This window comes from Cebus imitator, unplaced genomic scaffold, assembly GCF_001604975.1.
Source record: "Cebus imitator isolate Cc_AM_T3 unplaced genomic scaffold, Cebus_imitator-1.0 Scaffold98, whole genome shotgun sequence".
Lineage (NCBI taxonomy): Eukaryota > Metazoa > Chordata > Mammalia > Primates > Cebidae > Cebus > Cebus imitator.
The window spans coordinates 6,178,274-6,191,693 of record NW_016107413.1 but is presented as its reverse complement, the minus strand read 5'-3'; the positions used below and the strand labels follow the sequence as shown (position 1 = coordinate 6,191,693).

The 13,420-nt window shown below is 35.1% G+C and overlaps 1 protein-coding gene across 8 annotated transcripts in view; it reads right to left on the bottom strand.

Moving 5' to 3' along the window:
* Positions 1–13,420, bottom strand: part of SLC25A40 (solute carrier family 25 member 40) — a 62,224-nt gene that overhangs the window by 16,952 nt on the left and 31,852 nt on the right. For 7 of the 8 annotated variants that reach the window (XM_017536499.2, XM_017536503.2, XM_037741341.1 and 4 more), the window contains 5 exons: positions 12,615–12,674; positions 10,523–10,629; positions 5,339–5,406; positions 3,311–3,435; positions 2,422–2,595 (listed from right to left, as the gene is read on the bottom strand). In XM_017536499.2, the coding sequence (XP_017391988.1) occupies positions 2,422–2,595; positions 3,311–3,435; positions 5,339–5,406; positions 10,523–10,629; positions 12,615–12,674 (534 nt within the window). Of the gene's footprint in view, positions 1–2,421; positions 2,596–3,310; positions 3,436–5,338; positions 5,407–10,522; positions 10,630–12,614; positions 12,712–13,420 lie in introns of all 8 variants that reach the window. The other variant, XM_017536502.2, reaches the window with a different exon arrangement.

Below are 13,420 nucleotides of genomic sequence, written 5' to 3'. Positions count from 1 at the left end.
AAAAAAAAAAAAAAAAAAAAGAGAGAGATGAATACAACCTTAATGAAGAAAAATTTAAATCTCTCCTAAAACAATTTGTTAAAGATATATTATTAACATAAAGAGATCACATTCCTAGAGAAGAAAAGATGACATCAAGATTTTTCTTAGCCAAGCATGGTGGCAAATGCCTGTAGTCTTAACTACTTAGGAGGCTGATGTGGGAGGATTACTAGAGTCTATGCTAGAGTCTTGTAGATAGCTCGAGGCTACAGTGAGCTGTGATTGTGCCACTGCACTCCAGCCTGGGCAACAAAGTGAGACCGCCCCCCAAAAAAAAGATTTTTCATAGAGCACTAATAATTCAGTATGTTACTGGCCTGAAGTTGGAAACATTAATCAGTAAAATAGATTCATGCATACATGAAAATGTTAAATGACAGAGACGACACTGCGGATCCCTGGAGCAATTATGGTTATTCAATATATCAGGGGTCTGCAACCCCAGGGCTGAGTAGTACCAGTCTGTGACCTGTTAGGAACTGGGCTACACACCAAGAGGTGAGCAGCGGGTGATTGAGCATTACTGTCTGAGTTCCACCTCCTGTCAGATCAGCAACAGCAACATATTCTCATAGAACCCTATTGTGAACTGTGCATGTTAGAGATCTGGGTTGCATGCTCTTATGAAAATTTAATGCCTGATGATCTGAGGTGGAACGATTTCTTTCTGAAACCAATCCCCACCAATACACATACACACACACACACACACACACACACACACACACACACACACACACACACACACGACTGGAAAAACTGTCTTCCGTGAAACCAGTCTCTGGTGCCAAAAAGGTTGGGGGAATCACTGTAATAGGTGATGTTGAAACAGCTAGCTATCCATTTGGGAGGGAAATGAAACTGAAAACCTATTTCAGTTCAAAACCCCAAATTAATTATGAATAAATGAATGCCAATGAAACAGTGCCCAATCTTATTAATAACCAGAGAAATGCAAGTTAAACTGAGATACCACTTTAAATTACTAAACAAAAATTAAGAACTTAGGCAATAAAATGTTGGCAAGGGTGTGAATCAGCAGAAAATCTCATACATTGCCAATAGGTACGTAGATCATATAATCACTTTTTAAAATAGTTAAATTTGAAATATATATTTGTATATGAACCAACAAATCCAACAGGATAAACTTTCAAAGGTGCACCAAGAAACTGTTTAAAAATTTTCATAGCATCATTGTTTGACTTGTTTACTCACATATAAATTAGTAAAAATGAAGAAAACAGTTACATGTAACACAACAATAAATCTTAGGAAAATTTTTTTAGGAAAATGGGATTTTCAAAAATAGGCAAAACTAAATAATATAATGTTTAGCAAAAATACGTATGTAGAAAAACTAATTTTTAAAATCAAATGAATGACATTCAATACAGTGGTTACCACTGGGGCTGTGACGTGAATGAACATATCTGTGGTTTCATGATTTTTAAAACATATGTATGTTCTTATTTGAGTTTCTCTCTAGGTAAGTATTTCTTTTGGGTCTTAAAAACTTCTATGATTCACAGGGAAATGCCACTAAAGTATGTACATTCTATAAGTTACTGGTAGATTTGTACTTCTCACTTTTCATAACTTTCTCCCTTTTCATAATTGAGTGATTAGTGCAATCGCCTACTTGATTTGCAATAGTCTTTTACAGGATAATCATTTAATGCGGAGATGTTTATTTTTAATAACTGAAAAAGTAGGAGCACATATAATTCCCAAGTGGTCTTAAATGGATTCTGTCCTTTGACTCATAGTTTTGCTTATCTTACTAATAATTTAAAATAATACTGAGTTACTTAGAATGTTAAAGGTAGTTTGCATTATCTGAATATTAATACCAATAAAAAATGTATAAAAGCAAATTAATCGCAAGGGAAGAAAAAGCCAGGCTTGAATAAAAAGTATTCATTCAATAAAGGCTTGTAAAGATCTGAGAGCCCAACAATGAAAAAGGAGTTGTAGTTACTACACTACAGAAAATAACCTTTTTTTTTTTTTTGAGATGGAGTCTCACTCTGTCGCCAGGCTGGAGTGCAGTGGCACAATCTTAGCTCACTGCAACCTCCGCCTCCCAGGCTCAAGCAATTCTCCTGCTTCAGCCTCCTGAATAGCTGGGAACCACTAATTTTGGCATTTTTAGTAGTGATGGCTTTCACCATGTTGGACAGGATGGTCTCCATTGCCTGACCTTGTGATCTGCCAACCTCAGCCTCCCAAAGTGCTGGGATTACAGGCATGAGCCATTGCACCCGGCCAGAAAACAACGTACCTTTAAAGTTAAAGAGCTAAAAATCTAGTGAAAGTAATATACAAATGAGACAAAGTTATACAAAATTTAGTAGCTACAAATAAAATAAATCCTACCTGAGAAAGGTACATCTCTAAGAACAGTAGAAGCCCAGCCCCTCCAAAGGGAAATCCAACCATCTTCAGACACTTTCTTGCTGACAAATCGATGCAGTTCCACGTAAGAAAACTTCTTAGACTGCATCTTGGTTCTAATCAATTCTAGTGGACTTATCACAGTTACTGCACCAACTAATACAAACAAGTTAAAAAACAAAAACAAAAAGACATGTACTGTGCAAACACATATACTGTAAAAGTTAATATTCATGTATTTTATTACATTTTAAACCTTTATTCTGTAACGTCTGAAAACCTTACAATTAAATATATAATGATGTCAGCATAATTGATACAGATTTTTCCCTTGATAAAGTATTTCTTAAAAGTCTATTTTCATCTACCTTACTTCTTCTGGTTTCAACTCTCTCAAGGAAAGTTCCAGAAATGTTATAATCAACCAGAACTATTAACCAAAGCCCATTCCAGTTACTGCCCCAGTAAACCTCACTACTGTGTAGCAGAGAAAATGCTCTTCTGTATAGAGGCAACTTTCCTTATGACACAACTCTGAATCCCAAAGTTTATAAGTAAAGTGATTCAGGACTTTGGCCTGAATCAGGCATGATCCCAGATGACAATTCAGTTCAGGTGAATCAGAACCAGTGCTGATGTCACTCTAAAAACTCTGTCCATGATTTGACCAAGATAGGCCGAGCCCATCTCACTCTGATGGCAATCATTATTCCATAGGACTTCTGGAGTATCTATACAATATTAACAAATTAATACAAACTATAATGAAAAATACATCATACTAATACTCTATGTATTATATAAATTATCTCTAAATGTCAATAGAAGCTCTAAACAGAAATCAAAATGAAAATAAAGATTTATTACTCACATCTGGCTACAATTCCAGCAACAATCGGTATGCAGGTTTTATTTTCTCCTAACTTAGATCTCAGAAGAGCAGTTAATTGATCATAGCAGGTAAAATAAATAACTGTGGCAGGAACTGCCATCACTCTGTTAGATTGCACAAAAAGATTTGTTCAAAATTATCAAAAGACCCCACATAGTCTTAACTTAAATCCAAATTTTATTATATAAGCTAGAAATCCCTTATATTTTGTATAAGCTAAAAACCACAACAAATCTGCCTATGAGATCATTTTTATTTTAAAAATGATTAGTACTTAACTTAGTAGGCAGTAAAAAGATATAAAATAGGCATTTGCCATCCAAAAGTTTACATTCTAGTTGTGAAGACAGTTACAATATATAGCAATAAATAAGTGCTAGCATGGTGGCACATGCCTGTAATACCAGTTACTCAGGTGGCTGAGGAATGAAAATCACTTGAACTTGGGAGGCGGAGGTTGCAATGAGCCAAGATTATACCACTGCACTCTAGCCTAAGGGACGAGCAAGACCCTGTCTCTAAATAAATAAATAAATTACATTAAACTAAATCAAACAAATAGGAAAAGACAAATTAGGACAGACACTTCATCTCCTTAACTTGTTCTGGTTTCTGGTCTCCCAGGTCTTTTTTCTCATTCATAATTACCATAACATCAGAATCAGTGAAATAAAAAGTAAATAAGAAATTGTAAAACATTTTTGAACTGTGGATCATATATCACTCCTGCTTGTAACTAGACGTAAATTATAATTAACATCATCAGAATTACATACACTAATTTTAAGGGAATTCTAACGACACACTATTTTAAAAGAAAATATTAAAAGGGAATTATTAAATTCAAACACAAAGTTGCAGGTACCGTCATGTCAATAAATCTTAATACATCAAGAAACTAGTCCATGTTGATGATATAACTAAAGGACATTCACAGACCATAGTTTGGAATGCCTAATATTCTATGGTGAACTTTGCTGCTGAGGATTTAGGAGCAGGACTGAATGGGAAGGGTCTTGGATCTGCCACTAACTTTAAACCTTAAGCATGGTTTAAAATAAATTCCTCAAATTGACTAACATTTTCCATTAAAATCAAAGTTCTTGGGAATAAATAAGACAGCAAAAGCCAAGGTATTATTTTAGATTTTTATATTCAACATTACAAGTTTATCATATTAATTCATGTAACTGCTAGTTAGTAGAGAATTAGAATTATCTGGAGAAAGTAAGGTATACATATTACAATATATCATACAGCTTTAGTAAAATGAACAAATAAATACCAAAGCCTTTATTTCTGAACATGAAAAAAATAACCATATGCTTGTGTAGCAAAGAAAACACAGCAGGCTTGGTTGCTCAAACCTTGTATAACTTCAGGTGGGCCTATGTGCATGCCCGATCTCTGGACAACTCATGGGAATGTATCCGCTGCAGTGTTTCCTATTAGGTTTTTGTATATCTGAAGCACTAAACCAACTTGTCTAGGGTTATTTGTACACTATAATTTATGGTAAACTTCTTTCCTTCTGGGGCTTTGAAGTTTTGCTCATCACAACTGGCCTCAAAGAGAGAATGTACCTATATAAACCACACTCAATAAAAGCCCTACACTCAAAACTCAAATGGGTTTCCCAAGGCAGAAGCACTTTGTATACCTCGAAGCTCACTGATAGAAGGATAAGCATATGCTGTGCAATGCCTTAAGGGAGGACTTTGGAAGCCTATTTCTGGACAACTCCTGATGTGCCTTTTTCCCTTACCAATTCTGTTTTGTATCCTTTTGCTGTAATAACCCGTATCTGTGAATATAATCTCCTCAGGTCTTGCAAGTCCTTCCAGCACATCATCAAAAACGTGGGTGGCTGTGAGACTTAAAAAACAATACCTCAGAAAATGAAAGCGTTATAATATTAAAAATGCAAGACTTTGTCCAACCATGCTGATTATAAGATAAAATAACAACCAAAATTTAGTAGAAAAAAACCATTAAATTTCAACTTACAGGGTAGGAGGAAGGCCACTCCACAGAGATTTAATGCCCTCATTTCGAATGATTTTTAAAAATGCATCCTAAAATTATAATAGAAAAAAGTGATCAAAATATATCTTTTAACCTGACATACAAAAATGTATAGTGATGACTGGTAATTTGATTCTTTCAGGTATTTGTATCTAAAAAAACAAACAAACAAAAACCTTTTTGGATTCATTTATGTCCATTCTTTTTAAAAAGGGAACTTTAACACAATTAAAATGAAGATTTCTGGATGATACTAACTTCTTACAGAATGAAGTCTGTATTAGCTCTAGATTGTTCTACTAACAGCTTAGAAACAAAACTTTTGAAAAAATTATTAGAAGAAAGGGAGTAGAGCAACAGCCGAAAGCTGGTTAAACTCTGCTAAATAGGAAATCAGAGAAAATATTCAAGTGTGCTATATGAAATCTTTTGAGAGGAACCAAAAGTAGACAGAGCTGAAGAGAAGTTTCCTATTAACAGACAAACTCTTATAATTTGATTTAAAAAAAAGATTAAATAATTTAAAATTGGCTAAGGATTTGAATAGACATTTCTCCAAAGAATACATACAAATGGCCAACAGCTAGCACATGAAAAAGTGTTTGGCTGCATGCGGTGGCTCACACCTGTGAACCCAGAACTTTGGAAGCCCAATACAGGAGACCGCTTGAGCCCAGATGTTCAAGATCAGCCTGGGCAATATAGTGAGACTTTATCTCTATAGAAAATTTAAAAATTAGCTGGGCATGGTGATGTACACCTGTGGTCCCAGCTACTCAGAAGGCTGAGGTGGGAGAATTGCATCAGCACAGCAGGTAAAGGCTGCAGTAAGCTGAGATCATGCCACTGCACTCCAGCCTGGGCAACAGAGTAAGACCCTGTCTCAAAAAAAGAAAAAATGTTCATCGTTAATCATTATGAAAATGCAAAGCAAAACCACAAATGGGATGTCTCTTCATACCTACTAAATAAGCTAAAATTATAAAGACAGACAGTAAATCCTGGTGAAATGTGAAGAAATTGAAATCCTCAGATAGTACTTGTGAGAATACAGAATGGTGTAGCTACTTTGGAAAAGAGTCTACCAGTTTCTCAAAAGGTTAAACATAGTTATCACATGACTCAGTAATTTCAACTCCACTTATATTCTGGGGAAAATTAAAACATATATTCACATAAAGTTATATCTAAGAGAAAGTAAAACATGTTCACCTAAAAACATGAATGTTCATAGAATTAATTTTTCCAAAAAGTAGCAACAACCCAAATGTCTGTCAAATGGTAAATTAATAAATAAAATATGACATATTCACATAATATTACTTGGCAGTAAAAGAAATAAAATGCTGATACATACTTATAACATGGATGAATCTTAAAACACTGTGCTAAGTGAAAGACGTTAGTCACAAATGACTGCATGTTTCTTCCCAGGAAAGGGAACCTTAGTAAAACAGAAAACTTTTAGACAATAACCGCTCTGCTCTAGCCAAACACCAAAGTAAAACTTGTGGCACTACTCAGACTTGTATCAGCAAAGGCCAAGCACGTAGCCTAGACTTCCACCAAGGTAAGGCTGACAGAAGGTCAATAGGGAACCACGACTTTTACTCTTACCAGGTAAGCAGTAAGGCTCCTCCATCATACTGCTAGGGTGGTGTCACAGGAGGAACAGTGGAAAGTCAGTACTTTCACCATCACCCAGCAATGAGGCTACCCCACTACACAGTCAGCAGAAGCCATATAGAAAGCCAAAACTCCCAGGCATGCCCAACAGTAAAAGAGGTCTTCCCTCACACTGTGAGTCAATAGAGGCTGGGTGGGGAACCTTGACTTCTAGCTCTACTCATCAGTAACAAGGTGACATCTTTTTCCCCTATGTAAGCAATGTCAGAAACAGACAGCTAAAATAGAAAGTTTAAATGATATTAAGAGTTTAATAAAAGAATACCCCAAATTTCCACATTTCAATAGAAAATCACTCATTTTTCTAAGAACCAGAAAATGTCAAACTGAATGAAGACAGACAATAGATGTCAACACTGAGATAAGAGAGATGTTAGAATTATCTGACAAAGGTTTTGAAACACTCAGCATAAAATCATTGAATAATCATTTACAAACATGCATGAGAGAAATAAAAAGGTAGAATGCCTCAACAAAGAAACATAATAAACAGAAACATTATTGACCAAACTGGGATGATAAAAGATGTTCAAGTAACACAAAGTAAGGCAAGAAAAGCAAAACAGAAACAAAAAACAGAGAGAAAGTAAAAAACAAAATGATAGGCTTAAATCCTAATGTATAATTGTATTACAATAGTTAAACTAAGTATATTAATTAAAAGATAAAAACTGACACAGTGAATTTAAAACATTACTGTCTAAAAGAAATTCCCTTCAATTATAATGTCATAAGCAGGTTGAAAATGGATTGAAAGACTCAAACACAGTAAAGATGTTATTCCTCTCCAAATTAATATACAAGTTTAATGTCATTCCAACAAATACCCTAGCAATATTTTTTGTAAATATGAACAGGATTATGCTAAGACTTATATGGAAAGACAAAGGAACTTTGGGAATAGCTAAAACAACTTTGAAAAAAAATATATAAGGGCCAGATGCTGTGTCTCATTCCTGTATCTCAGCACTTTGGGAGGCCAAGGCAGGAAGACTACTTGAGCCCAGGAGTGCAAGACCAGTGAGGCCCTATCTCTGCAAAAAAAAAATAAATCATAGTGGCACATGCCTATAGTCCTAGGTACATGGGAGACTGAGGTGGGAGAATTTCTCGAGGTGGGCAAATTGAAGATGTAGGAGCCATGACTGCTCCACTGCACTCCAGCCTGGGTGACAGAGCAAGGCCTTATATCAAAAAAAGAAAAAGAAATATAAGAATGAAGTAAAAGAAATCAGTGTATCTGACTTCAGGACTTACAGGTGAAACAATTAAGACTGTGGTATTGACAGAGTGACGCAGAGATAAATGGAACAGAACAGAAAACTCAGAAATAGACAAAACCAATATGCTTCACTGATTTTTGACAAATATACAAAAACAACTCAATGAAGGAAATACAGCCATTTCCACAAATTAAAGTGGACATCCACAGGCAGCAACAACAAGCAAACCTCAACCACAGCCTCATGCTTTATATAAAAATAACTCAAAATGGATCAAGAACTTAAATGTAACACAAAATTTTTATGAAAGTCTTCAGAGTCTAACAGTAGAAAGTTCTTAGCCTTGACACCAAAAGCATGACATATAAAAGAAATTAATAAATTTAACTTCATCAAAATTATAAAGTTTTACTCTGTGAAAGACCATGTTTAAGAAGATGAAAAGACAAACGAGTAGAAAAAAATATTTGCAACAACACATTCAACAAAGAACTACTAGAATATATATATATATAAAAAAGCTTTCAAAATTCAACAGTAAAACTACCAACAATTTAATTAGAAAATGGGCTAAAGACATGGAAAGCCTTTTTACTGAAGAGGCAAATAAGCATATGAAAATATGTTCAACATTGATTCCTCAAGGACCTAGAAATAGAAATTCCATTTGACCCAGCAATCCCATTACTGGGTATATAACCAAAGGATTATAAATCGTTCTACTATAAGGACACGTGCACATGAATGTTCATTGCAGCACTGTTTACAATAGCAAAGACCTGGAACCAACCCAAATGCCCACCGATGATAGACTGGACAGGGAGAATGTGGCACATATACGCCGTGGAATATTATGCAGCCAGAAAAAACGATGAGTTTGTGTCCTTTGTAGGGACATGGATGAACCTGGAAACCATCATTCTCAGCAAACTGACACAAGAACAGAAAATCAAACACCGCATGTTCTCACTCATAGTTGGGTGTTGAACATTGAGAACACATGGAACAGGGAGGGAAGCATCACACACTGGGGTCTGTCGGGGGGGAAATAAGGGAGGGACAGCGGGGGTTGGGGAGTTGGGGAGAGATAGCATGGAGAGAAATGCCAGAAATAGGTGATGGGGAGGAAGGCAGCAAATCACCCTGCCATGTGTGTACTCATGCAACAATCTTGCATGTTCTTCACATGTACCCCCAAACCTAAAATGCAATTAAAAAGAAGATTAAAAAAAATTTTTTTTTGACCCAGAAAAAGAAAATATGTTCAACATCATTAGCTACCAGGGAAATGCAAATTAAAACCATGATGAGATATCTCTACACATCCATCATAATTGCTAACATAAAAGTACTGACAACACCAAACACTAGTGAAGATGTGGAGAAATTGGATCACTCACACAGTGCTAATGAAAATGTAATCTTAGAATCGGTCTAGAAAACAGGTTAGCAGTTCCTTAAACTCTAAACATATAACTACCATATGACCCAGCAACTGTATTCCCTAAGGCATTTTTCCCACAGGCAAAAAACTGTAAGTGAATGTTTGCAGCAGCTTTATTCATAATGGCCAAAATCTGGAAAACACTCTGAAAATAAACTGTGTTATATCTATACCATGAAATAATCTATGTCATGAGCAATAAAAAGGAACAAATGATTGATACATGCAACAACCTGGACGAATCACTAGATAATTATGCTAAGTAAAAAATGCCAACCCCAAAAGATCATATATGTTACAATTCCATTCATATAATATTCTTGAAATGACAAAGTTATATAAATGAAGAACAGATTAGTAGTTGCCAGGGCTTACATAGTTGGTGAGAACACAAGAGAAACGGGTGTGGCTCTAAAAAGGAAACAGGAAGAATCCTTGTGATGATGAAATTATTCTTTATTTTAATTGTATCAATCAATGTCAAAATCCTAGTGGTGACACTATATTAGTTTTGTAAGATAGTACTACCATTGGGGGAAACTAAGAAAAGGTACGTAAAATCTGTCTGTGTATATATTTTTAATTCTGTATCTCAAAATAAAAATGTTTAGTTCTTAAAAACGTGACCTCCCCTTTTTTTAAACAAAAGCATGAAACTAAGAAAAGAAAGTTAACAAAGGGCTAAAAAGCAAAGGAGTAGTTCCCTGTTCTCACTTTAATATGATTCTTAACCGTCTTGCAATTAGAAAATCTTTCACATATAAGATTAAATAGGAAATATAGTGGTATTCTAAAATAATATAAGCACCTTACCAATGTTCCCTGGAAATTTCCTGGCTTCTTATACCATAGTTTGTTGCCTCCCTCTTCACAGACACATAGATGATCCATGAGTCCATTACTATATACAAAACATTTTCCTAACAAAGAAGATTCCAACAGCCAACAATTACGTCACATAGCTATATTATTTTTACAGATGAACATATAGACATCACAATGAGGAAACTAGAAAATTATGAAAAGAGAAGCAATCTTGAAAAAGATTAATAACCATCTCTACTTTTTAGGATGAAACAGATATAATTAATTTGATTTGCTTAATGCTGCAATGCATTCTAAACTCAGAGTTATTAAAAGTAACTGTAGGCTGGGTGCAGTGGCTCATGCCTGTAATCCTAGCACTTTGGGAGGCCAAGGCAGGTGGATCACAAGGTCAGGAGTTCGAGACCAGCCTGGCCAAGATGGTGAATCCCCATCTCTACTAAAAATGCAAAAATTAGTTGGGCATAGTGGTGGACACCTGTAATACCAGCTACTTGGGAGGCTGAGGCAGGAGAATAACTCGAACCCGGGGGGCAGAGGTTACAGTGAGCTGACATCACACCACTGCACTCTAAGCCTGGGCAACAACGCAAGACTCCAACTTAAAACAAAAAAGTAACTGTAAATTAGTGGACTTTATGTTTTCAGAACTGCTGTAAGAAAATGCCTAGGCACAGCCACTCATGCCTATAATCCCAGCACTTTGGGAGGCCAAAGCTGGGGGATGGCTTGAGGCCAGGGGTTTGATTTCAGCCTGGGTTACATAGTGAGCCTCCTTCTCTACAAAAAATTAGCTGGGTGTGGTGGCACATGCCTGTAGTCCCCAGCTACTCAGGAAGCTGAAGTGGGAGGATTACCTAAGCCTAGGAGGTCAAAGCTGCAGTGAACTAAGATCACACAACTGCACTACAGCCTGGGTGACAGAGTGAGGCCCAGAAAAAAAAAAAAAAAAAAAAAAAGAAGAAGAAGAAAAAGAGAAAATGTACGTAGAAACAACTTATTTTAAGTTATCTGAAGGAATGAAGAAGGATAAAAGAGGAAAACCCGTTTGGAGAAGAAAACATGGACGCATATCTTCTATATTTGTCCAAAAGAAAAATCTGTGGTAGGCAAGGGAAATTCAGACAAAAATAGATTTTTTATTAAATGTCGTTCTCAATGTACATAACGCTACGCTTTGTCTCTTTTTCTGTATCTGTACTGCTCAGTCTGGCCATTTGCCACCTTCCACCTAATATAGTATAACTTTCTCTAATACCAACGTCTTCCCACTTACTGGACTAACTGTTGCCAAAACTGTCTTCTCTGCCCAACAGTATATAAAAATATGAAACTGTGAATTTTGCAACACTTAAGTCTGACTGTTTCCTTCTGCTTTTAAGGCTTTAATGTATAGGAAATTACCTTTACAGCCTCTTTACAATCAATCTATCCTTTCATTAATCTAAAATATCAGGGTTGTTCATTCCATCTCACTGCTCTGCATTCAACACAGTGGCTTTATGTCTGAGCCAATTTTCTCACAGTCCAAACAGTGTGTTTTCTGCCATTTAAATATGGTTGCAATGCCATTATCTTTATAAACCTATAAAATATTAAGGAATTGCTACTCTTGCTTATCTTACAAAATAAAAATACATCATTTGTCTCAAATTCTACATAAACTACTATCCAGAAATTAACCAAGCTGTCTGATAAAACAATAAACTTCCAATCACTGTATTCAAGCAACAGCTGTATAATGGTCATGAATGCTCTAACCTGGGCACAACTTTTGGACACAGGAATAAGCCAGATCCTAAGGTCCCTCACAAATATAATTCTGCTCTTACCTGTGAGGTACAGATACAAATACATAACTGTCCTCTGCTTTAATTAGTAGATCCATACAAATGTTATATATTTGGTTTTTTGCCTACACCTCATCACTTACAACTAAATGGAAAACAAAAATGTTTTTCGTGAGGATAAAAAGGCATCAATCTTAATAAATTAACAAATGAATGTTATGCAAACAAAAATAAACACAGTAACATTTAAAAATCAAACATAACATTTTTAGGGTTATGAGTACACATACCTTTGGGGAGTGGGTTGTTTTGGGCTTGGAGTCTAATTTTAACAACATCCAGGGGTGTCACTATCAAGATATGTAAGTTTTAATTAGCAAGTGGTATCTGTAAATTGGATAGATGTTGTACAAAGAACACAAAGTACACTGATTCATACTTTTCCTCATAGCTATATAATAGGTAAGCTTATTTATCTTAAAGTAGTCTTGAAAGTAACATTCTAATTTTTTTGCCCTTGAATTTGTTAATCAGTGAAAGAGATTACTTCTCTCATGAATACTAAACTATTATTTGTAATATTCCTACAACTATAATTCCATTAGTATTAAAGTTAATATTTATAAGAAAATATGCTTTCTAAGAAGTAAAATTTCCAAAAGTCTTTGAGAAAAACTCTGTATAAGTAATTAAGAATCAAATGACACTAGTCTTCCTAATCTGTTAAATTTACCTGTATCAAATAAGAGGTACAGGTAATAAACACTTGAATACATTCACCATAAAACATCTTTAGTACTAAGTTACGTTATTCTATTTGGGAAAAGCACAGAAAAAGAAAATAGTTTTAATATGCATGCTATATTTTATCCAAGTAGAAACAATATGCCAAATAATGGTTCTAAGAAAACTTTTCCTCATCTTGAGAATGATGATAATCATATTAGATGATCTTTAAGGACTTTATACCTCTAAAATTCTGACCTGAAAATAGTGTATCATAAATTAATTTGTTCTAATCATTTATTTTATTTACATAAACGAGCCAACTTAAAATCATTAAAACGCTAAATATCACCTAACTATGTCATTTGGC